The sequence below is a fragment of the Phalacrocorax carbo genome, chromosome 4, assembly GCF_963921805.1.
Source record: "Phalacrocorax carbo chromosome 4, bPhaCar2.1, whole genome shotgun sequence".
NCBI classification, from domain to species: domain Eukaryota; kingdom Metazoa; phylum Chordata; class Aves; order Suliformes; family Phalacrocoracidae; genus Phalacrocorax; species Phalacrocorax carbo.
Window position 1 is genome coordinate 34,003,509 of NC_087516.1, and position 26,696 is coordinate 34,030,204.

The 26,696-nt window shown below is 39.2% G+C and overlaps 1 protein-coding gene across 6 annotated transcripts in view; it reads right to left on the reverse strand.

Moving 5' to 3' along the window:
* Positions 1–15,864: 15,864 nt before the first annotated feature.
* The window catches only part of FGL1 (fibrinogen like 1), a 31,080-nt gene continuing 20,248 nt past the window's right edge, over positions 15,865–26,696 (reverse strand). For all 6 annotated transcript variants that reach the window (XM_064449555.1, XM_064449554.1, XM_064449552.1 and 3 more), the window contains 5 exons: positions 24,962–25,121; positions 22,776–22,873; positions 21,732–21,820; positions 20,987–21,174; positions 15,865–17,021 (listed from right to left, as the gene is read on the reverse strand). In XM_064449555.1, coding sequence (XP_064305625.1) covers positions 16,862–17,021; positions 20,987–21,174; positions 21,732–21,820; positions 22,776–22,873; positions 24,962–25,121 — 695 coding nt within the window. In that variant the 3' untranslated portion in view covers positions 15,865–16,861. The remainder of the gene's footprint in view (positions 17,022–20,986; positions 21,175–21,731; positions 21,821–22,775; positions 22,874–24,961; positions 25,122–26,696) is intronic.

The following is a 26,696-nucleotide window of genomic DNA, read 5'->3' on the forward strand; positions in this document are numbered from 1 at the left end:
CCGGGGCTCGGCGGCGGTGCCGGTGCCCTTCCGGGCGGGCGGAGCGGGGCCGGGCCCTCCCGGGGGAGCGCTGCCCGCCGCCGGGCCGGGGCAGGTGGTCACGGGCGCCCGGTGGCTTGCCCCAGGCAGGCGGGGTGGCGCTAGTTGGAAATCACAGCTGACGACGGCGAGAAAACTTTCCCGCGTTTTAATTTTTGACGCGCGTGCGGCTTCACAGGGAGCGCGCGGGGGGAGAAGTGTCGGGGCCCTCCCGCGGCCGGAGGGCCGGGGGCACCTCACCGGCCGCGGGGAGCGGCACGTCAGGACGGGCCGCATTCCCCCCGCCGGGCCCGGGCCGCGCAGGGCCGCCCCACGCCCCACGCCCCGGCCCCCCGTGGGGCGGGAGGGGGCCGGCGGGCCCGTCCTGCCCGGGGCTGCCGTCCCGAAGGAGGGAGCGTGGGAAAAGGCGGCTGTTCCTGGGAAGGCGGCTGAGAGCTGTCGCGGGTCTCAGCTCGGCACCGTGGTGCGCAGCAATGCTGAGGCGACGTCCAGGTTACGGCAACAAAAAACCCCAGGAGGTTCTGGCTTAATTTTGCTAATGGCCTAAGCAGCGCAGCGCCGGACTTGTGCTGTTCTTTGCGACATAGTTTACAAGTGCAAAGCACGTACAAAGTTCGGCAGTGACTGGCCACCACTCCAACTCTGCCTTTTAGCACCCTGTCCGCGGTGTTACTTGCTGCCACTTCTTTGTGCGCGACGTCCTGGATTTAAGTGGCAGCAGAGCCAACGCTCCCCCCCGTGTCGGTCCTCTCGGGGGTTTCGGTGGGGAAGGCACATCTCGTGGCGGTCGCCCCATGGAGTAGCTGCTGGGGATTTGGCACTAAAGCGGTGTCCTCGGCTGGTGGTCCTGCTCGCAACAGGAGGCAGAGAGAGAAAATCTTTTACTCATCCTTAAAAAGCCCTCAAAGTAAGTTTTGCCTGTGCGATGTCCAAGGAGCGGAAGCCTTCAAATGCCTGCAAGGTTGGAGAGGCTTACCTGGCGTGTCTGGTGCACGAGGGCAGAGCGGGCTTCACCCTCACCGTGTGCCGATGTAGGTGTTTGTCTCCAGGACAGATCTGGTGACTCCATAGGAAATGCTTTCTTAATGTCAGGCTAATTCCCTGACCTTCCCCTCCACCCTCCGCTACTATATACAGTTGCTGGCTATTTATATATGTGATGAATACGATTCAGAAGTAAACATGCCAGGAAGACACTGAATCTTTCAACCTAGTAATTAAAAAAATAACATAGGATGATTGCTTTGTTTCATCACCACATGAAAGAGAACTATTTATTTTTATTGTGGTTAGCTTAGTAGTAACAAACAAAATATTTTATTCCCATCCATGAAAAGCAATCTTGCCCATCTTTATGGGCTTCATCCAAAGCATGCTGGAGTCAGTAGTATTGTTACGCACAGGCTTTCAGTTAGCACGTGACTGCAAATCTAGTGAGCCAGATTAGAGCAAGAGTGATTTCGGGCTACAGGACTGAGCATTGCACGAGACTTGGACACCCCGAGGGGGAATAACGACCATCTTTAGTGACGGCCTGTAGGGTGTGACAGACCTTGGGAGGCAAACCCTGCCATAGCACAGCTGAAGTACCCTGGCAGGTGTCCGCTGCTGCGGCTGGACGTGTGCAGCAAGGGACATTGTGAGATTTTTGTGGTGTCATTAGATTATTGCTCATGTGAAACTGAGTGATAGATAGTTTACATAGCCAGCCTTTTAGCAAAGTTCGCAGGCACAGCTCCAACTGTATGTATCGAGGCTAATCTCAGTTACCACTTGAAAATGCCTGTCTCTGTCACTGCAGGGCTGTCCAGAAAGTCTCGACTGATCACTGCAGCCGAAAGCTTGTCACATTTATCTTTGTCCCACCAAAGATCACAGTTCATTCATCATTCACTGCAACCATTCCTCTCTGATGGCTCTTCCATTTTTTCCTGGTGGTGTTTGTCTGGACCTTTCATAGAGCAGTAATCAAGGGAAAAAAATCAGTTTAAAAAACAGAGACTTGGATGCTTCTAGAGTGAGATAATAATGAGGGAATTCAGGAACGGTTGCACTGGCTTTGCTTTAAAATCTTCCCACCTGGGAAGACGGTGTTCAGGTTGATAACGATAGTTGAAATCACTACATGGTAGAAAATGTCAAATCTCATCAAGGAGGATTTCAAAGTGGCCAAGGACTCTCAATGCAAGGAAGGAGAAGGAACTAGAGAGGCCACTGAGGTCTGTATAATGTACCTTTTTTGCATTGTTTGCTCTTGGAAGTCCATTTTCTGGGATTCTAATCCAAAGCTTTTGGAAAACAGTTGTTCGGACCAAAAACCTTGTGATGGCCCTTTCTTCTCTTGCTAAGTAGCCGTAAAATTACTTTTGTTTCTCTGCCTTTCTTTTTTCCTCCTCAGCTCTCCTGGTCCCTGCATTGTGAGTTTCATAAACATAGGAGGAAGAGTGCACCATCATGTCACTTAATGTTGAAAAAGGAGGGAAGGAAAAGAGGAAGAAGAGGGAAGGAAGGCAAAAAAACTAGGAAGAGAAATGGAAGACAAAAGAGGAGGAGGAGGGATGGTAACCAAGACCACCAAGAGAAGTAAAGCATGGGAAAGAATTGGAGAGACCAGAGCAAGGCGTGACTATCACAACAGGTCAGAAAGGGAAGAAATGGAGTTACAGAGAGGTTTTTACATTCTTTCTGTATTTCTTGACAATTGGAGTTAGTTAGGAGTAGGCTCTGCAAGTGCCTCTGAAGGGGCTGGAAGGAAAAACTACCCTGAGATGGGTGTATGTCTGTCTTTAATAATAGATATCATTGCAACAGGTGTAAATAATTTGAAATAATACACATAAGTTGAGTATCAATAGGAGTAAAAATGCAGCAGCACAGGATGGCCAAGTCTGTGCCCTGTTGGTATCCAGGGTAATGGATGGTTTTGAGTAGGTTATTAGGGAACTCGGTTTCTGGTCCTGACTCTTACTGGTTGCTTGTGTACCTTAATATTATATGGCAATTGGCTAGAAAAGCAGTCTTCTAACAGGGATTGACATTCAAATTTCCACACTCCCAGCTAGGTACCTTAATTGTTGCATTGCTTCCCTGGCCCAATGAATGCGGATTAGTTTGCTCAGAATAACAGCCTTTCAGCAGGCAAAATGAAAGGCATTCCTCCCAGATAGCCTCTGGCATGGTGATGGAGGGAGTTTCCTGGGAAGTACCTGACAGGGACTCAGTGCTGTCCTCAGGACTCTCTAGGCCTAAGCTCTACCTGTTTAGCTGCTGAGAGGATGTCTCCTTCCTCCTGTCATGGTTTTGAAAGACACCAAAGCCTAAATGCAGACCCTGCCCCAGCGTAACTCATGAATTAAATGCATTTCACTGAAAGGGTTGTCAGGCATTGGAACAGGCTGCCCAGGGAGGTGGTAGAGTCTCCATCCCTGGAGGTATTTAAAAGAAGGGTAGACATGGTGCTTGAGGATATGGTTTAGTGGTGGACTTGGCAGTGATAGGTTAGCAGTTGGACTCGATCTTAAGGGTCTTTTCCAACCTTAACGATTCTATGATTCTATTAGATGCTAAGAAGGTTATAGCTGCAGTGTCAGTAACTGGCAACTCAGGTGCTTCTCATGCTGGCTGTTAGAGATTCTGGTCCAACGTACCTATGTTTGTGGTGTGGTGGGGAGTGGGGGCTCCTGGGTAGGAAACTGGTGCTAGAACTTGGGGGTTGTAGCTCTTACCACTGCAACAGCTCGGCCTGTAGTAGATTTATAGTCTGTGATAAGTCTTATCTTGGCTGTATTTGGGAAAACACCATGTTGCGGATTTGTTCATGTTACACAGCAGTGTGTTCATGGGTAATTCTCTGCATCACAAAGCTGACTTCTGTCAGATAAAATTCCAGCAGGCCAGAGGTTAATGTACTCTGTTGTGATTTTTTTTTTTTTGAGGTGGGGAGAGGGCCAGTGGAGACATGTAATGAATGTCGATAACTGCATTAATTTCTTTGGCAAGTGGTAAGTGCTGTTCCCCTTTGTTTGCTTATGCAGACTTCTAAAGTACTGCATAATATAAAGCAATATAAAGTGCCAATTTTGGTTGAAGAAAAGTATAGCACCACAGCTGAAAGTCTTTATTATCTTCTGAGGCTCAACTGCTAATGAATATTCTCTAATTTTTGTTACCACACACTTCACATTCATATGACTTCCTTTCTGCCCGAGGCCTGTTTGAATAAAATTGTATATTTCTGGCTTTGACAACATAGTGATGTTGCGTGCTAAAGAAAATCATTAGGACTAGTCCTGCTGAAAATGTCGAAAATGTCTTTGGATGGTAATTTGGCCTCGATCCTGTAAGTTTAGTGGTTATTTCACCTGTAATGACTATAAGTAAAATCATTCTAAGAATCCCTGGTATTTCTCCTCCACAGTTCAGAAAAGAATCAGACAGACCGTGGGTATCCCCACAAAAAGTATTGGTGAACAGACCGCAGATCTCCGGGCTAAATTAATCCCTTAAGTAATTTTTTTTTTCATACGGTGTTCACTAAAACACCATGGTGTTCAGTCCTCTACTTACAAGCAGCACTCGTGGAGAACTAGAAAGTACTCTTAATGTTTTAACCATTAGACTAATTGTAGTTTACTTGATTCCCTAATGTAATAAAACTCTTCCTTTCATGGGCCATTATCTGTCAGATAAACCCCTGCATTGTATGTGTTATTAATTATTTATTCCTTCCATTATTCTTCAATGCACATTAAAGAATTGGCTCATAGTTTTTAGCACAATTCAGAGGAACAACCCCATTCAAAGACTTTTGGAAGTATTTTCTTATGGCAAATGAGGTAATAAGGAAAACAGTAAGTTTCATCTTCTAAGGAGTTAAGATATCAGTTAAGATACCAGTTTCACAGTTTTATTCCTATTAATATTTTGAGAAATATCGGTACAAGTTTCTTTCCTTTAAGGGCTACGCCTCTGCAACAGCTCCAAGATATGCTTGCCTTCAGCAATATAAAGAGTGGTTAAAGGGGTCCGCAGAAGAATTATTGGCACAAAGACTTAGTTAAGGGAAACTAATAGAGCAAAAAGGTTATACAGCCAGTTCTTTTCCTATTTTTCAGTGGTTTCATCACTAGCTCACTATAGACTTAATGTCTTGAAGAAATAAAATTTTGTTGAAGGAAACCCAATTCCATTCTTATCTGGAGCAGGTCAGCTGTTTAAGTGGTGCTGAGTATTATTTGCTTCTGTGACTTTTCTGTGATTAAGGGACAAATAAATCATATTCCTACTGCAGCCTCTCCCCAATGTGAGGCCTGGATGCGAGACTAAGTTAGCACGGTTTAGCAAGTATCATTAGCACAGCAGTAGATGTGGACAGTGGGCCGAATAGGCTCTTAGCCAGCAGCAAATGCATGGTGATGTGAGTTGTTCTGACAGGAGAGAAGGCTAAGCTAACTTGCACAGTTTGCCTGTAGCAAATGCAAAGTAATACACGCTGACAATTTCTGCAGACCAGCTGATGCATAGTAAGTTGTTAATAGGTGCTAACTTGATGGTGCTTCACAGCTCACAAGACAACGTGATGTCGGGTACCACACTGCTCTTCGCTTAGACCCTGTTCTAGGAGTAATAGGATTTTTTTTTTTAAGTCTTTCAATAGGCTTCTATGGGTTTCATATCTCTATTGTATGTGAATGTGTATTGCATTAGATACACAGCGCCTTAATATGGCAAGTTATGCCAGTGTTCGTACTGGCTGGAATAGTCCTATTTAGAAGTAGGTATGGTGTATGTAAGGGACAGAAACAACAGAGAAATGGGAGCAATTGTGAAAAAGGTAGTGGGTACTAAATAGAAACTTGACCGACAAAATAGAGGGGGAAAGCTCAAAATCGGATCTGTGTGGCAACAAGATGTCCCCATCTGAGCACTACTGAGACAGGATGGAACAAACCCAGGTTCTGAGGAAGCTGCGTTGCAGCAGCCTATGTCAGAATTTAGCACCGATTGCTGAAAAGGGAGCTGCTAAAGGTGAAGTGTCAGATAACCGGAGAATGACAACCTCTCCCTTTCTCTTTTCCCATCTTCTCTAACATGGACAGATGAATTCCAACATTAATGAAGGGACAGCATGTGCTTTTGATTTGGTGATTGAAACTGAAGGCTCTTCTGTACACACGAAAGGTTACAGAACGGACAATAAGAGACTGGGGGAAAACAAGTAAAGAAAACACAAAACAAGCCTTTTCTCCATGTTATTTTTAAGAAATGGTATGCATCCAATGGGAGAAAGAAAATGAATATAGAATTAGAGGTTTTTTTCCCTTCTGGGTGGTAACACAAGCCAAAGGGAATAACATGAGAAAACACGTATGGAATTTAGAGTGAAAAAAATCCAATGGGAAAAACTTCTTATTTGCACTTATTGTGTTTTAGTCCATGTTTTCCATTGCAGCATTGCCCTGGTTTCAGCTGGGGTAGAGTTAAATTTCTTCATAGTAGCTAGTATGGGGCTGTGTTTTGGATTTTTGCTGGAAACAGTGGTGATAATGTGGAGATGTTTTAGTTGTTGCTAAGTAGCAGTTACACTGGTCAAGGACTTTTTCAGCTCCCCGGGCTCTGCCGGGCGCACAAGAAGCTGGGAGGGGGCACAGCCGGGACGGCTGACCCAAACTGGCCAATGGGATATTCCATACCATATGATGTCATGCTTAGTATATAAAGCTGGGGGAAGAAGAAGGAAGGTGGGGAAATTCGGAGTGATGGCGTTTGTCTTCCCAAGTAACCATTACACGTGATGGAGCCCTGCTTTCCTGGAGACAGCTGAACGCCTGCCTGCCCATGGGAAGGAGTGAATGAATTCCTTGTTTTGCTTTGATTTGCTTTGCTTGTGCACATGGCTTTTGCTTTACCTATTAAACTGTCTTTATCTCAACCCGAGCTGCCTCACTTCTACTTTTCTGATTCTCTCCTCCGTCCCACCAGGGGTGAGTGAGCGAGCGGCTGCGTGGTGCTTGGTTGCTGACTGGGGCTAAACCACAAGCATAGATCACTTAGAGGTCTTACATGCACTCATGTCTGAACCGATCGTTAGTTTCCTTTGAACAGCTCTGATGTATTATATTTGCTCCTCCCAATATTTGTTCTAATGAACCAAAGAAACTTTTCTAGGGAGAAAAACCCACAACTTAAATGCAACAGCCTGGACGACTGTTGTTCATGGCCTAGTTTTAATGGCTGGACAGGCCTTACATAAGAAAATCTAGTCCTATCTAGGGTTCAAGCCACATAACTTTGCATATTGGACAAGATTACTGTTGAGCCAGGTGCATCTGAAATAAGAACAATATTATTTTATTGGAAAATTGCAGGTAAATGAGAAAGGTCATGCAGGTATGTGTCCACAGCACTCTTCAGCTGGGATGCAGTAGGATTTATCTATGAAATTATGTGTCGTTGATATTTCATACTGTAAAGTCATTGTAAATAAAGTTATTAATAAACCAGATAAGTTTTGAATTAATATTTTAGATGTGTTATTTTGGCTATTGTGCAGTCTTAAGGATTGACTGGATGTATAATGAACTGTAATAAAAAAGAAAAAGCCAAACATATAAAGTTACAAAATCATTAACATTGTCTGGGCAATCTCTTTCTTTCTTTGTTTTCACTTCAGTTACTTTTTCTGATAGGCCAGCAGTCCTGCATAGTAGGAGGAAAATTTAAATTGGAGTAGGAACAAACATGCTAGTTTCTTTATTGCTATCTACTTCCTTTGCCTTAGACAAACTTAAGGCTAGTATGTAGATAAGCCACCACGATGCAATATAAGAATCTTTTGAAGGCAGTAGTCAGCTTATCTGTACAAGGGATTATAAAAACATGTATGTTTTCTGTTGTGACAAGCTTCTGAGTCAGAGCTGAAACGTGCACCAGAAGAGTACTCATCGCTGCTGTCCCACATGGTGCCCTCCTTAACCATCATTTCTTGGTCAGCCTCCTATTAGTGGGCATTTGTCAGTTTTTATAATTTTCCACAGTCTGAAATGCAAACTGTATTAACAAACAGCATTTTCTAAGCCTCTATGTATTACTAGAATTCTCCAAGGAATCCTGTTATGCATGAGTTTTTTTCCCTATTCACAAGTATCACAGAAAACTGACTGAAATACCACACTATGCACGCTGACCTGTACTTCTGGATTTCATTTGCCATATACGATGAGCAGCTTGCAGTGTGTTTAAAATGTCTGTAACAGGCAGTGCTCTTATTAAGAGTTACTGATTCTGTCTCTCTCTGTGAATATCAGTATAATGGATGGTGGTGGCAACTATAGCTGATTACTTCCTGCTCTTCAGCGCTGCTGTCTCTGTAGAAGTTGAAGCTGCAGACTACCTCAATCATGCCAGTCTAGAAACTGAAGACAATAAGGGCTAAGTATAGTCGAGCCTTCTGCTATAGTCAGCACTTCTTTCCTTTAAATACACAGCTTGGATGTAAGCTAGCAAAGGTAATCTTTCAGGGAGAACTCTGGGCATTTTAAATATACCCTAAAATACTTGCACAGTACACCTTTCCCAGAGACCAAATTCATCACTGTGGAAAATACTTCTGAAACAGAGGCATTCTGCTACCTTAAACCATTATTCAGACAGCGCACAAAAGCCTTAACCTCTTCCCATTTTGCATATAGTTTAGGAACTGCTGCTAGTAAGGTTTTATCCAAGTGAAAAACCTGAAGATTCCCAATTACAGACAGTGATCAGACAGAACTAGCAGCCTAGACTAGTAATAGAATAAAATGTAGTCCTTGAATTACATGTTGCCTGAGGTCTCAAAGTGCTCTGTAGAATGGTTAAATCACATTTCTCCCATAAGTGGGGAGACTATCAAAGAGTTCAGTGACTTGCTAAGTGATACAGAGAAAATCAGATGTGATGGGGGAAAACATTCTCACTTGTACATCTATGAACTCTAGGTTTCACTTCTTAAACTGAAAATTCATATATTTGGTTTTTATTCTTCTTCATATTAAGAAAATGAGTTCTATGGATCAGGAGGGTTCCAGTGCCTTTCAAAATCTAGATGTCCCAGAGACGGGATTTTGATTTTGGTCACTTGGTCTCTTTCCCCTATGATGGGACTCCCTGGTGGTAACATAGTCAGTGACATAAACAGTACTGCAGTACTTGTTTCTTTCAGAAAATAATATAGGCTTTGTTTAAAACATCTATTTTTATCATATAATCGAAGAAATGCATTTGTAGCTGAAGATTTATGTCACAACATTTCCAAGAAGCAGTCTGCTGAAACTTCTTTGTTTTTAATGAGTAAGCATAACTACATCCCAATGAAGGCTTTCTCTGGTATCACATCAGAGTTGCTTGCATTTAAATTAGTGGGTCAGCATGAAAGGACAGTGGAACCTTTTATTAGCAGCTGACTTCTCTCGAGTCTCATTTTACATTTTTGGTTTCAGCACTATTCAACTGAAATGAGATACTGTAGGTGAAAAAAAAAAGGAGGTGAATAATAGAGACAAGGCAGCTGCCTGACATCAGCTTCCACTGTGTTCTTAAAAAATATCTGTATCCTCACTGATATTATAAAGAACCGTGATGTGGCATGTTTCCTTGTGAAACAGGTAGTCTTTTGTATTCTCTGGTAAGAGCTGTTCAAGAGCAAAGTCTATGACACAAAGTTCAGTATTTTTTAAAAACTGTCTTAGATGAAGAGGCTGCCCATCAAGTAAGAAACAAAGCTAAATAGTCATATAAATTGTATTTCACTAGCTAAAATAATTAAGGTAGTGCTGTTCTCTGTGGAAGTCCGTATTTTCCCTACGGTCACTCTAGGATGTACCAGAAGACCTCAAAAGTGAATTTGATAACATTATCATTTCTGTTAGGAACTCTATCTGCATTGAACAGCCTGATGCTCATTCCTCATATAGTTTTGGGTTGACAGTTGGACTTGATGGTCCTAGAGGTCTTTTCCAACCGTAATGATTCTGTGATTCTCATCTTTAGTGACGGTGTTCTTTGAAAAGCTGCAGGATGTCTTAAATTCTTTCTAATTTTGGTAGTGTACAAATGACAGAGGCACTGTGAGACCTATATAGAGAATGCATAGCCTGTTACCACATGCATCAACAAGTAAGTCTGAGATGTCATGGGCAATCTCTTCCTTGCTTTCTAGCTCTAGCTCTTTCCAGCTCTAGCTGGACATAAGTGCAGATATTTTTGTTGTTCTGGTAACACGGGAAGGTTGATCATTAGTGTATGATGAATTACAGATCACATACAGACTTAAAGGGCTACACTCGCTATAGGATGCTGTATAATGAATATGGCTGATACCTTTTTAATGAGAAAGTAGGATAATAGAAAGGATTTGTTGTTAAAGTGTGTTTTCTTCAGGATACAATGTAATCAATCTGCTTGAGGAGCAGATGACAGGCCTAATTCATCCCCAGTGTAACTTGACAGGACTCAGTTGATTTGCATGAGATTAATTTTGTTCATCCTTTTGGGGAGAGGAAAAAAAAAAAAAGTTGTTGAGAATTACATAGCTGGGAAGGTGTCCAGTTAGTACCTTTCACATCAAACTTTTATGCCAGGTTTAGGGGCTCAAGTGCTTTAGTTTAATGTTGGGGAGTTAAAGAGAAATATAAAGTAGAATTTAAATTTATTGCCATGGATTGCAAATATGAATGACTTCTTTTTTCAGGTTGTGTTATTAATGACTTTTTTTTTTTTTCCAACTCATGTAAACATGAAAAGGAAGCCCTTCCCTTCCTTCAATACTCTAGAACTTTTTGCTTAGAAATTTTAGGTTAAGAGTGACTTGTGTTCTTCCAGATGGGTGTGATTTTTCTGTTTTCTTTTTTTCTGTACTGAGTCTGTGAAACCAACACAGAGCTTTTAAGCCCCGTTTTAGGAAGAGTAAATAAGAGGAATAGATGAGAACTGTGCTGACATCTTTAATTAAGCATGCTGCATAACCAAGATAGAGAGGATTCAGTGACAGAGGACTGGAACAATTTGAATTAGCATTATTTCAAAAACTTCCATGGGATATTTAAAATGAGTCATTCAAAGTTATTAGAAAATAAGAAAAAGGAGATGCATTACAATCATTAAAATCCCCTTCATCACAGGATAAAATGTTTGTACATCTTGCAAGTGTTAGTAATTCAAACTAGGATAGTAGCCTATAGCGTGAGACTTGCCAGACTTTCTAGCAATTACATGCAGCATGAATTTTACTTTTGCTGAGTACCACATGAATAACCCGCCAATTTCAGGGACCATGCTTTTCCCAGATGGGTGTATGGCATCTTGGCAGGAGAGGGATTTCCGGCTTCTCCCTGCAGTGAATTCAGTATGGCACAGGCACTTATTTCATCCTGCTGGTGCCACAAGTGTTCACAAAATCTCAGTTTCCTGATCACAAGAAACGTTCAAATGCTTTATTATTTGTGTTATGCTGTAAAGATGGGCCTCACTCCAGTAAAGCTGCCTTGAATTTCAGGGTAGTTGAGATGTGAAAAATAGATCACACAGGGAAGAGCAGTAAAGGAATCACAGCAGGAACACAGTGGTGCAGATATGTTAGTTCAGGTAGTGTTTGGAACTTGCACAGTTTTGCTTCTGTTTGCTAATCAGCAGAACATATGAACTACTGTTGTAATGCAAGGCTTTTTAAATTAAAGAGACCACAGTTAAAACTGCTGAAATGTGCCATACCTCAAAATAATTAGATGCTGTGAATTTCTGTAGGGTTTAAGTAACCTTACGAACTCACGTATGACTTCAAAAGTGAGTTAAGGACTAAATTCACATAAACATTTTTGATCTGTTTTCTATAATTTAATTATTAACTTAATCATGAGAAACATTAGTACTAGTTTACAAACATGGTATTACCTAAGAAAATACATGTACAGGGCACCATCTAGTGCAGGATATCACTAACAGAAAAGACTTTCTGCTCATATGTCATTTGTCTGTGTTTAGCTAATTGAATATGAACTATCATGTTGCAGAAAGTGCCAGCGCAGTGGCTCCTGTGGCAGTATAATTTTGTGATTATGTGGGAGACCATGGATTTAAAATTACTTGGGACCTTTTGCAAGGACAAGAAAACTGGATGCACTGAAATTCAGGTGATCATTTGTGAGAACTATATACTTTTAAGTGGCATCTGCTTATCTTCCTGCCCACAGTGTAGGGTGATATATTTCAATTCCATCTGTTTATAAACCAGGTTGGACACTGATTCTCACAACAGATTTAAGAAACTCAGCTGCCATTTTACGTGCCTTAAGTACACTGATTAGCTGCTCACAGCCTTTGCCCAGCTTCTGCAGAACCTCAGAGCTACCCAGGCTCTTTAAGCCAGGCGTTTACAGGTGTGTAAACCACAACTAACAGGCAAGATGAAAGATCTGACTGTCATTAAAAAGGGAAGAAAAGAAGAAAAGAAGAAGGAAACTTAGATTCTATAGGAGACAGGTAAAAGAAACTTATACGCAGGTATTAACGAGTTGCTGGAGATGTAGCAGTGACAAGCTGGATTTCATCCTACACTAAACAAAGGTTAAGATGGCCCTCAGGTACCTAGAAAAGATAATTTTTGGATAATCACTATGTATTCAACAATAAACTAATTAAGTATCAAAGACCTAGTATCACTGGAAAGTTCTACATTCTCTTTGAACAAGCACTTTAACAGAAAATGGTAACTTTTCTCTCTCTAAGCATAGATCATATATGGATTTTGGCTGAATGCTTGAAACATTGCCAATTTCCCAATTCCGAGACCTAGTCTGAAAAAACAGCAAGCATATGCTCACACTAATTTCAGAATACCTCCTGGTTTTGAATAGCTCAGTTTTTTGCTTTCTAAGTTGACCTCTTAAAGGACAATTAAAAAAAAAAAAGATGGAAATAAGTGGTCATTTTTAAAAATTTAGATACAGAATACTTCCCTGGATACTTTTTCTTCTCTTTCTACCTATTTTAGAGCTGCCAAAGAGAACCTACTACTGAATAAAAAGCTGCTTTTTCATTCTTTTTGAGCTGATGAGGAGTAAACCAAAGGACCATGATAGGAATGTTCATGGACCTAGCAAGCTGTGGTTTGATTCCCCTTTATGGGTATACTATTTTGCTAACAGCAAGGAGAAGTAGATCTGACACAATAAAAAGTTATACTTACAAAAGGGGTTCAAGAATTGGTGTCAGGAGTAACAGCTCTGGGAATGCTGGGGAGCAGTAGGCTCTAGCTAGGCAGCAGAGCTGAAGAGTCTCCCCTAGAAAGCAGCAGGCCAGATTGCAGTACCTCAGCTCTGTCAATGCATACTACACATTCCAGGGAAAACAAATGTTGTAGCATATAACGTTCTTTTACTGCTCATTCAATTCACCTGGGCTTGTGGTTTCCATTCTTTTAATCTCCAAAACGTTGAGCAAATGGAAGAAAACAGAAACAGACAACTGAAAATATAGAGGTTTTTCCTTGAAAAACAGTACAAAAAGATGCATTTTTGAATACGTTGCTGGTAGCTATCATTATGTTCTTTATTAAATCATACCTGACAAAACATTTTCCTTGTTATTTCCTTGATTCTCATTCTTCTTCTGTTGGGTTATATGATTTGTATCAAACAGTATATATTAATTTTCAGCTGTTTTGGAGTTATGTTGTTCTGTCTAATGCCTGAACAAATAAACTGGCCTTTGTTCTGCTATCCTGTAAGAATAAAGACTACCTTAAAACATGTTCATACCTGTTGAGGAAATAGCTTAATACAAATGGCAAGCCAGGCAGAGAAAAGAATTCTCTTCAAAGCTGTACTCTCTTGTCTAGTAGCTATTTAGACTTGCCTTTTGAAAATAAAGGGTGTGAATATTTGAGAACAATTATATGACCATTTTGAATTACAACATTTCCACATGTTTTTCATGAGGCCTGTAAGATTTATTACACAAAGAAAGGCCATAGAAAGATGGTGCGAATGAGATACTGTATTGCATGTTGCTAGCAGCATGCTAGATGCTTTTCAGACAGCTAGGATATCGAAGTCCTTGTTCGGAAAAGCAGTAAGTCCAAATAAACATATAAATACATTGTAAGATGTACAAAGGAAGATTTGATCCTCCTTTGTTTTATGATTTCCAGTACAGAAAGGGAGTAAAATTTTACATTACAGTGTGACGAAAGCACCCTAACTCAGCTGAAAGATTTCATTAGTGTACTTGAAAGTAAAGAGGATGAATTTATGCTGCACCAAACAAAAAAATTACTGCAGATTTTGTGAGCACAATCTGTACACGTTAAGAGCCTTTTTATGTGCTAAAGGTCCAACTTTGCTACACTTAAATCCTCCATGTCTTTTATTTAAATTATGTGGAATATGATCTGTCTTGATTCTCTCCAAATACATGAGCTACTCTTTCCATCTTCCTGTGAAAAACTAAGGGTGTTTTTACAATTTCTACAAAATCTCATCCATGTTTTTACAGGTAATTCAACCCTCCTCCTTTTAGAGTGGCAAAAGAATTTGAAAATTGCGATGGGGAATACTGTACTTACAACGTCTTTTTAAATGACTCCAAAACTTCCATCATATTATTAACGACCCATACCTACAGACCTGCTCATACAGTTACACAGGAATCCATTTTAAATTCTGTAAAAAAAATGGATAAAATACATATCCAATGTTCTCTTTTAATGTTGAATTCTGAATATGTATATATCTGTATATGAATATATACACATATATGTACACATACACACACATACATAGGCTGGTATGCCTGCCTGACAGATACAGAACTTAATTTGGTTTAACTGATTAAACAAGTTTCCAAATACACAGCTGTAGAGCTATCCATTGGTCCTCTCATGCAGGGGTACAGGGATATGTGAAAGGCTAGAAATCTCTAGCAGAGTATCTACCGATACGTCACAAAAAAGACTAGATTATTTAGAGTACCTGCTATTACCACAAAAAGAACAGACCTCAAAACATCTATACTGCAGATTTTTACATGCACGATTTACTGCACAATTTTTACATGATAACATTCTTTTTAGCTGCCTGAACCACTTTTTTTCCTCTATTTAATTCCCTGTTTTTGTTTAGCTGTAATCTGATTTATCTTATTGAGTGAGATTGTTTCATATGAACCTCTCTTTTTCCCCCAGTTATTCTACATATCCTCATTCCTTTTTTCCATGCAATTTTTTCAAGGATTCTTGCCAAACTTTTGGTTTTGGAGGATGGGAATGGAAGGAAAAATGGCCATGCAGGGAGTTACCATTCAGCTGACTTGTATTCATATCATGTAGGTATAAATTGATAGATAGATTGCAAAAGTTAGTTTCAATTATATTAAGCTTGACTGAAACTGGCTGCCAGGTTCAAAAACTGTATTTGGACAGAGGGAGAGGGGCATAAAGTCAAGCCACAAAAGTGAAATTATTTTAGGAAAGCAGGGAAATAAAAGTGCCCAAATTTGACTCAGATCCATGAGTTTTTTAAAATCTTCATTTGCATTGGCTCAGCAGAAATGGATTACATTTCATCAGATAGCTTTCTAGAGTGTGTTCCTATCTTCTGGATGGCAGCACTAACCAGCGATTCTTGTTATTACTGGTTGTTAGAGTCTATTAAGGTGCTAGGCACAAAAGCTGGAGTCTCTGTTATAATTTTTCTTGTACATCTGCGGCTTGGGAAGGGGGAAAGTTCAGGGAACCCAGACAAGGACACAGGAAAAGGAGAAGATAATAGGTTTAGAAGCAGAACCACTCTGAAGAGATTGAACAGGGCATTTTAATTTGGAGAGTTGTGGAGACTAACAGATACATAAAGAAAGTAAAGATTTGTAGAGTCAAGTACTAAGAACCTTGAAAATGCCAGATTTTAGCTGCACATGAAATACACTTCCCTCTACACATGCATTGTGATAGTCTGCATTCAAAGTGTAGCTCACATTAAAATTAGTTGCAGCTTTTGTTATTTAGCCTTTTGGTAAACTGCAAATGTCATTACATTTAAAGCCCAGGTTTTGTTACCAAAGGTTACAAAAAAAAAAACCAAAAAAAGGCATAATGGTTACCAAGAAGAAGAAAGGCATAATTACTGACCATCTAAAAGTATTAGATTGAAATTATGTGACCAGCCCTAGAAATGCTTCAGCAACAACAGACAATCCACTGCTGTATGCTGGATTCAATGGATTCTAGCCTGGTAGCATCCCTTCTCTTCCTTCATTTCCCTGCCTCATTCTTTATACTTTTTATGTGTGCTATGTACGCAGCACAGGCAACAAAAAAAATCAGAGGAATTTACAGACAACTCACTTCTGAAGCCTTGAATCATTCTAAAGAATGTATATTCCATCCACTGAGTAAACCAGCCTTATGCTTGATTTTAAATCATTTTTTGGTTTTAATACATACAATTCATTTTCATTTTTGAGACAACACAGTGACAAAACTGGGGATTTTTTAAGGGTGAAAGGATCTGTAGTTACTGCAGAAGCCAAAAATTCTCCATGTTGATGAAGATGTCCTTATTCCTAGGTGAATGCCTGCCTTTTTAAAAAATGCTGTACACATATTATCACTAGTGTTTGTATCTAGAGATTCGTAGGCCAGATTGTCTTCTCATTTACATCTCATAAAACTGCAGTTGCAGAGGAATTATTCCAGATTTATATATGCATAGATGAGAAGCAAAATCTGCCCATCTGCTTTAATTTGGATTGATTTGCTAAAAGATTAACTATATAAATCGTCTTAATAAAATACTTAAACAATTTTAGGTTCAAAGTCTGCTGGTCTGACCTTCATGACAACGGATTTCAGAGAATACCACCACCCGTGCCAAGTGTACCAAACAATCCCGTTGTCCGTCTTTGCAGTATAGGGGCCTTTGTAGTACAAACCGTTCAAGTTGGCAGAGTGACACCTGGTGGAAAAGTAAAGGAAAACAGAAATAAGCCCTCCCGTCGAAAAGTTGCAAGCATTTGTAGTTTCTCTGCAAGTCAAGAATTTCGCCATGTTGATAACAGCCCAGTGTGACAGCTGCAAAAATTTGCATTTGTGGACTTCAGTGCACCTAAACAATAGCAGTTTAATTAGGGCACAGCTGCTCTTAGCGTCTTTGAAACAAAGGTTCTTTTTGTTCTTTCCACATGTTTTCTGACGTTACTATCTCTCTGTTTCAGCGGAGAATTATTCCAGAGCTTTTCAGGTCACGTGTGGCAGCAGGGCATACACCAAGCAAAACTCTGGGCAAGAAATACTGTACTGCTTCTTGTTGTTCCAGAGTAGCCCCTCCTATGTTTTGCAGTTACCCCAATCGCATTTCTTATGACAAAACGTGAACACGACCATCAGTTTGCCTATTCTGCTGTGGACTTCTTTTTACAAATAGATTAAATCTGACACCTAATTAAACATATGTATACCAATTCACTGGATCATCTATTTGACTATACGAAGTACATTCTTTTTTCTGATTAACACACTGAAGCAGAAATGCTGTTACAGTTTATTAAAAAATGGCATAAAACAAACAAACAAACAAACAAACAAACAAACAAACAAACAAACAAACAAACAAACAAACAAACAAACAAACAAACAAACAAACACACAAAAACCCTAGCAAAACCCAAAAGGCTTGAACAGGCACCAGTACAACTTTATACCCATTTGGTTTCTAGAAGAAAAATGTTTAGATCCTTATGTGACTATATGGAGCACAAAATGGTTCTTTCTTCTGCAGCACGTGGTAATCAATAGGCTTGGTTTATCTGCCAGTTTGGTATTTTGTTGTAAGTGCTGTTAATATCTAGCTGTTGAACACCATGATGGATTTCAAAAGCAAACTTCAGAAAATACGCAAACAGAAAACAGTCCAAATGAACCTTAGGGATATTATTACTGGCAAATCTCAGTCTCTGGCTTTGCTTACACTTACATTAACAGCAGTTTTTGAGAACTGAAATAAAAACTGTGATAAAGCCTCATAGGAAAATTCTCATATATATATGCTTATTCATTGCTTGCAATTTTTAAGCTCAATTTTGGTAATGTGTTGGTTGAAAGCCTATAAACTGCAGATACCAAAAGTGACTTTGTTTTTGAGAATGACAAACTTGTATCAGAGCTGACATAATCTTTCTAGCCATATGAATTCTGCATTAAGCAGGCACTCTGTATACTTTGAATCAAAACACAGATTTCATTAGAAGAATCATAATTGCTAAGAGGTATCTAGATCAGCTGAACGCCTTCTTTTACTTTCCTTGATGGATGCAGGCAAAACATGATTTTTGTCAAGAGCAACATGAGCCAGTAAAAACCCTTCATTAGTGCTGGGAGGCTCTAACAGCAAGAATATACAGTACTCTGTAACTGTCCGGATGCAGCCTGAATTAACTAGACATACTAAAGAAACAACTGGCATGTGATTACTGATATGCTATTCTGAAGCAACACTAATTATTCACAAGTCAATAAACACCTTAAAGTTAGTCTATGTTTCTCCTTTCCTTCTGATAGGCTATTTTTTAAAGTAAAAAACTGCACTGATACAGTTTCAAAAGTACAGTCAACTCTCAATTATCTGTGGACTTTTTATCTGAATCATATATTAACTATATGACAGATGTGGAGAGATGGAGTTGGTTCCCTGAAGAACTGCTTGAATTCTGCCTGGACTTACTGAATCCAGTACGGCCCCAAATGGATGTAGCTATGCTGTCTCCAGGTGACTGGTGAGGCAGAAAGCTTGAGCTAGTGAGATCTGTGGCCCCAGCTTGATGCCTGGCAGATACACTGTGATCATCCACGCATGGTGTAACTAAAACTGGGAGTGCTAGGGGGAGAATAAGCTCAGGTCCAACTAGACTTGTTAGCTCTTCTTTTATCGGTTATGAACCTACTGACCTTTGCAACGCCCTGGATGCAGGACAGCTTATGACCTGGGTGTAGTACCAGAGTGAACCCAGCTCTGTGGATTTGCATTCAAGCTGAAAATCTCTGCTAGAGCTTTGCTTACAAAGGAATGCAGAGAGGCCATTTTCTGCAGAAGCCCAGGATAACAAGTGCTGAGCTGGAGCAAGACCAGTGGCATTAAACTAGATCTGAGCTACTTCCATGTGGCCTCACTTGTGTCACGTCCCTTGGTATTCATATCATCTGGGCGTTTCTGTATTTCATTAGTCCAGATAGCATAGAGCTGTCTATAAAAAATTCCTTCATAGCTGGGAGCTCCTATACAAACCAGCCAAGAGCACTAATTCCTTCTATGTTTGCTAATCTGTGCATGACAAATACGTGTTCTGAGTGCTTTCCTTTCTCTGCCAGTACTGTTCTTTTGGGTAGGATTTAAGGATACTGAAATTTTATAGTATTGCAGTATTCAGTTTTATGTTAGACTTAGCATAAAACAGTCAGTAGCAAGGCAGGGGAATAACGCTATTATTAACTCCTTTTCATTATCCAGATAGACTGTCACTTTAAGAGCATGAGCTACACAGCCATAATAGGAACTAGCCTGGTAGGACTCAGCTATCTTTAGTAGTTAAGTAGCACCAACTACAAGGTATAAATAACTGTCAAGTTCTGCCATACAGCTGCTTTTGCAAAGGGGTCATTCCTTTGTCCAGACCAATCCAATATTAAACGAAAAAGTTTTTAAAAGACAAAAACTGTATGCAGTTGAATAAAAGTGATTGGTGATTCACTCTATGAACTCCATGGCATGGTATCAGAGTTTTATGCTACTTGAGGTCTAGATATTCCTCTAAATCCACAAAAGTTCTGACTTAATGGGAAAAGAATCACCAACACAGTTACCTTTCCCTTTTATATCTTACCTTTTGTGAGAATTGCAAAAAAACTTTGTCTACATGTGATTTTTGTCTCAAACATTCTGCTGACCCTCTATCTATGCAAAGATATTAAAATGTATTAAAATAAGTAATAATTGTGAAACATTGAGTTAATAGCCATATCATATCAGCTAAGCTGGTCACAGACTACTTATGGAAACAGAATTTGGAAAATGAGGAGTTAAAAAACAGAAACAAAGGATGACACAACAGAGAGAAACAATGGAATTGATCCAGCCTGGCAGATCTTGCCAAGTGAACTGAGCTCACAGTGAGAGAGTACTTTGCTTCCCTGAGTTGTATTTTAAACACAGCTAGATTGCATAGTTTCTCTTCATGCCTCTATTTATCTAATTAATTAAGGGAAACAGCATAGCTGCCTATACAGACAGTGCTAAGGCTACCAGTTTTATCCTTTCTTTTTGAATTGGTATTTTGTATGTAAGTAGGTTTTTAAAATTCTTTTACTGAACAGTATTTTTTAAAAATCTTCCTCTCAGTCTAGCCATGCTCACTGACAGAAACTGAGTGGATGCATTCCCATCTTGACAGAGGAGGAATAACAGGAATGAGATGATGTGAACTGAGGTGAAAAAAGTGAGGCTTAATAACCTGGCACTAGCTTAACTTGTCAGATATTCTGCAGTACTGCCACATCTGGTCTAGTGCAATGCAGGAGAAATGCAAGAATTAAGTACAACAGGGATACATCTGCAAACTCTACATGACTGACTTGTGTAAAATCTGTTTACCTTAAAGGGGCAGAATTGTCTTCTCCTTACTGTCTGATAACAAAGACGACCAAAGCCTATGGCAAATACTGTGATCACAGACCAGCCTGAGCTATGCAGTATGTGCTGTCCCTTCTAAGGTAAGTCTTAGTCTTACCAGCACGGAGACCTCTTGTAGGGGTCAAGGGCAGATTGCAAATATAGTAAACAATGCCAGTCCTATCTTCTACCATATGTTATTATTGTATGAATATGCATGAAGCAGAATAGTTGACAATACTGATATAAAATCAACATACCTGTTAAACCACCAGCCAGCCTTTTCCTCTTCAGCACAGTTCCCTTCATAGTTGTCATTGTCCCTGTCTCTAGTACTGAATTTCATTCCTTGGTGATTAGCCCACCATTTTACTTCAGGATGAAATCCACCAGTAAGGGAATCACCCGCTGTGCCAGAGTATTCACCACAGCTCATCTCATAAGAATGCTAATGAAAAACGTGAAGAAAGGGGGGGGAAAGAAATCCAATATATCTTCAACCTTTAGCATGTCAGAAAGTGAAACAACAAAGAGGAAACTAATCTGTTATACTTGCTACTATTTTTATGCTCAGAAATGTCATGCCACTTAAACACTGTGTACTAGATAACGAAGGGGTGTAAAGATGCCTACTGGGGTAAAATTTGTCATTAACCTTATGTATAAATGACATAATAAAAACAATATTAGAGTTAGTTTGCAATATATATGAACAAATCAGAACATCATGTACCGCTACTGTTGGTAATGTCACCAGAAACAGAAAAACGACTTTCATCCATGGCCACTAAACCAAATGATTCATACATCTTACAGAAAGGGTGTAATTGATGTATCAATGTATGATTATTACATATTTGAAAATTCCAAGCATTTGTAAGAAAGAAAATATGATAAGGTTCTACACAAACCTTTACAAAAATTACGTAATCTGTATGTTTATTATCTGTCTACAGAATCCACATTTCCATTAAAACCTCTAGTCATTATTTCATATTTTATTACCTCTTCATCTGCAACTCTGAATCTTGCATATTGTGCAAAACGCCGTTCTCCTTCAAAATCAGTTAGATCAATTCTTAAAGTATAGTTCCCTTAAGAAATAACAACACAAATTTTGGTTAAACTAGCCTACCTCACTACTTTTCGGAACAGAGTATTACATAGTAGAAGATTAAAATACTAATCATGTTTTTATCATGAATCTCATCTGTATCATCACAGCATATTTTGTTTTTTTATTTTCTTTCTTTAAGCATATTAAAGCATGCATATATTGCTATTTTTTGTCTTTATTCACCTGATTCAGCTTAGAAAATTCTAGTTATTGCAGTACAGATTTTCAAGTGCACACAAAAAAAATCATTGGAAAAAATGGCCTTATGGGCTTTATATTTTAGTAAGGTGTTTAAGGTGGTAATGAAAGGATAGTGAGAATCAATCAATAAGCGTACACCTGAGAAAATCAGATTTTTATACTCTGAAGATAAAAGAATTAAACAAGGACCACATCCTGGTGGCACTGATTTCCACATGAATTAGCTGGCTAAGTCAATGGGTAAGTTTTGTATACGCAGCATTCTACAGCAAAGCAGAACTTACCTCAGACTGAGTGACTATTAGAAAGATGGAAATAGCTTTCTAAGACTAGCCTAATTAAGAGGACAGGCCTAGATTTACTGTCACATAAATGGATGCCTATGCAGCCATGTAAAGCCCTGACTAAATGAATTGGTACGGCATACTACCTGACTCTGGACTTCTAGTGATGCTAACTGTGAAATGGGTAGAGACAATTATTTTAAAGTATACTCCTGTCTGCTGTTCCCTCTTTTGCAGGGGCTCCCTGCATGCTGTTGCCCAATGACAGTTTTGATCCTTTTGTATAAAACATATATTCAAGTGTCTTTTGTTCTGAAACTTGGAAAAGTCCATGCAGACTAACAACAGAACTCAGGATTTATGCTAACAAAAAGGGTAACAAAAACTTGGCCTGGAAAGAGCAAAGAAACAGAAACAATGGAAGATGATTGTTACAACAAATCTTACCTTGATTAGTCAAATAATGAAGATTTTTATTTCCAAGCCAATATTCACCATTTGTCAAAACAAAATTTCCAAAGCCTTCTTCATAGTCAGTCCAGACTCTGGAAACAGAGTATAAATTACTAATTTATAAAAAAAGCAAGTTTGCTTGGATGTTTATTTTATCATACAATCATAGACCACAGAGTAATTCAAATTGGAAGGAACCTCAGAAAGTAATCTAGTCCAATGTCCTGCTCAAGGCAGGGTCAGCCATGATATCAGATCAGGTTGCTCAGGGCTTGCCCACTCAGGTCTTGAAAACCTCCGAGGATGGAGACTGTGCACGCTCTTTGCACAACCTGCTGACTGTCCTCACAGTGAGAAACTTTTTCTTTGTATCCAGTCTGAACCACTCGTTTCAACCTATGGTTGTTGTCTCTCATCCTTCTGCCAGACACCACTGTGAAGAGCCTGTTACTCAACGAGATCTCAAATTGCTCTGTTTTCTTAGTGACCTCCTTGTTGGTACTGGCAGGCTACTGTTAGGATCTGCTGAAGCCATCTCCTCTCCAAGGTGAACAAACCTTAGCGTGTCCTCACAGAACAAGTGCTCCAGCCCTTGATCATCTTGGTAGTCCTCTGCTAAACTCATTCTAGGTTCATTATATATAGGAACAATAATAAACAAATATTTTAGACTTTATTCTTTTATTTACATTTTTGAACTTCGAATAATTATTTCTATTTTTCACATGTGAAAGGCTGAATCCCACATTCAACTGGTCACTGACCAGTACAAAGACTAGTCCTAAGCGGTACATTCAAAGTGGTTTAAGATTAACAGATTTTAAGACTAGAAACAGAAGAAAACACATTAGCTTAGTCCAATCTCCGGTATAGCACAATTTACCTGAAGTGAAAACATTTTTCCTGGTTAAATCCAGGGAATCTAAGTGAACATGTAGGTATATCACAAGCATTGTTTCTTTATTTTCTGTGATTGGATTAAGCTGTGAAACCCCTGCAGCTGGATACATAATTTTGTGAATTGAGGTATTAGCTAGCTGTTTCCAGCTCTGACTTATTGACTGATTCTAACAATTTTTGAACTCATATTGCTGCATAGTTTCGAGAATTAATGTGTATACTGAAAGCATCGAATCTTTCCCTGTTTACAGTGTCTTTGAAACACTTTCTCAGTGGTTTTGGTTTCATGACGTGTTCTAATGGGGACAAAAATATGATCTATTTCCTTGATGAGAAGCAGCCATAATTCAAACAGTGGGTGAAAGTATTAGGCTGTGGACAGGCAGTCATAAGAGAAAGCAGCCTCTGTGACTTAAGTAGCTGGTAGTCTCTGGCAAGGGAGAAAAATGGGTGGTGTGCGGTGGTAACAATTATAAGCTGCTACAGATTGCTTCTGTAGCTTGTCTGACCATATTTTATAAAATAAGAATAGCTGGATTGCAGTTTTTCATCCTCTCTGGGGATCACTTCTCTGTTTCATAAGGATATTGTAAAGTTAGTTACAGTAATTATTAACACAAGTGAGACACAAATCCACAGAAGGATGCAGATACGTGAAAAGCAAACTGGGCAAAGCAAAGGCTCTAAAAACCTTCTTGTTGCTTTTAATATCTGTAAATATTTGTGGCTTTTTATATTCAAGTCTCACAGCACCAAAAATTTCACTTCTGGACACTTCCCAAAAAATGCTTGAGTCTTGGCAAAGGCAAGGAGGTTAGGTGTCCACAAACCAAGTTCTCACCCATCTTATCTTTCCTGGAGGCATTTTACCAGGAGTTACAAATTACTCTGTGGTGGGTTTCTCTCATACTTGTTTGCTGATGGTATTTCAGTTCAAGCAGATTGCTTACATTTATACTTTTTTAGATTTTTACTATTTGCAAAAGACAAAGTAGTCCTTTATTTGTCATTAAGAGTTCTTGCTCCAACCACTGTTAATGCATTAGACTTTGAAGTGTCCACGTGTAAAATGCACAAACTGTCAGAAAAAAGACTAGAAGAGAAACAGAGACAGAAGTGGTATCTTATCTGGAGGCTGTCCCACAAAATAAGCATTCCTCTCTTTTATCTGAGATAATAACTTATTCATACAATTCTAAAGTTAAGATTTAACTTAGCTCCATCTGGTTTAACGTTTCTCCACTTTGCTTCCAATTTTAATGGCCAAGTCTAATACCTACCTATCAAAATTCTGGCTGCCATCAGAACGTCTCTGAAAAACAGTCCAACCACCCCCTTCAGACATGTCACAGAAGGCAAGGAATTCAGTAGGACTCTGGATAGGTTTCATCTTATAAAATCCACTTTGCTTATGGCCGTCATTGTAGATTTCTGCACAATCTGTTCACAAAACATTCATTGGTCACAGTTTTTTTAGTCCTATACTTGCAAAATTGAAAATCAAGTCAATAACAGAAATCACATCACATCATATGAGAGTCACATATGAACCAGGCTAATACAAAGGAAATGCCTCTCAAACATATTTTTATGACTCTGGGGCATTTTCTTGTATTTGTGTTGCTTTAGAACTTCATTGAGCTGTAATTATTTTGACATTTCTTTAAAAGAATCTTTTTTCCACGATAAAATACTATCATTTTTGTTTTCATTTGACTAGCAAAATAATTCCTCTGGTTTAAGTGGTGTCACTTTTAATTTTCAATTACATAATCCACATTAGAAACCTGTTACAATCATATAACGTCTCTACATATAAAACACACAGTAACTTTTAAAAACAAACACGTACTTTTATATCCAGAAAGTCTACAGGAGAACTGCCAAAACCGAGAGTATGGAATCACCAGTGTTAGAAATGGGAAACAATTGCTGAACCTGATATATATATAGAAGGCTTCCCCAAAAAGTGCAACGTATGTGCAAAATGATCCGTTTTGGCTTGGTACCGTTTACAGTCTGGTCTCCATTGGTGTTAATCAGCATTTACAGCAATGACAAAATTCAGAGATCGTGAAAATATAACAGCAATGTAATTGTATAATCTTATCTCTTTTTTCCTCTGGGACTTAAGAAACGAAAGGAATTCTTTCTTTGTATGTAATCTACCATCAAGCAGTCATACAGGAAAGACATATAATTTTCAACATTTCTGTTTTTCCTGGCAAAGGTAGAGCTGGTTAACTGTAAGATTTTCCCTGAAACATTTATGACCATGTTGGCTGAACTTCCAGGCCAGTTTGGAACTTTCTGAACTATTATATTTCTTCTCAGTGAAAGTGTCAGTGAAGATTAGACATAGAAAATAAACACTTTATATGGAAAACAAATAGCTATGCCAGGATTTGAATAAATTCTAATAGAAAACATGATTTAAATAACAGCTAGGTTGTCTTTCTAGAGAATATTTGATTGGCTTGTAGAAAATAGCTTTTCTTATCCAGGATTTTCTTAGTAGGTTAGCAAAACACTTAAGCATATTTTAAATCTTAGCAGGTGTATGTAGTGTGGTATTTCTCCCTCACTATCTAACCCCAAAGTATCCAGCTCTGTTGACATTAAAATGCTACAACAGTTTGAATAAAACCATTTTCCAAGGTATACAGAAAGTGAAAAAATAATGGAAAAATAATCATCAGAAACCAGAACAACTTACATATGTTATTTAGAATCACATTTTAAGAAAATAAACTGAGGCATATGCTAAGAAAGGACAAATACCTTCCAGCTAAATGTGGTTTTAATAATCTTCTCCAGTAACAAATGAGCCAGCCATTAATAATAAAAAAAGTATTCCAGGATGCTGAGTACATAAATAAATATTCAGCTAAAATTTAAAGTCAGGCTTAGAGGTGGTTTTAATTTCATTTTAATGGTGCTTTTTCATATTTGATGCCTTGTTGTTATATGTGGTGATTTCTTCCAGCAGCATAAACACTAAAATTATATTCAAAC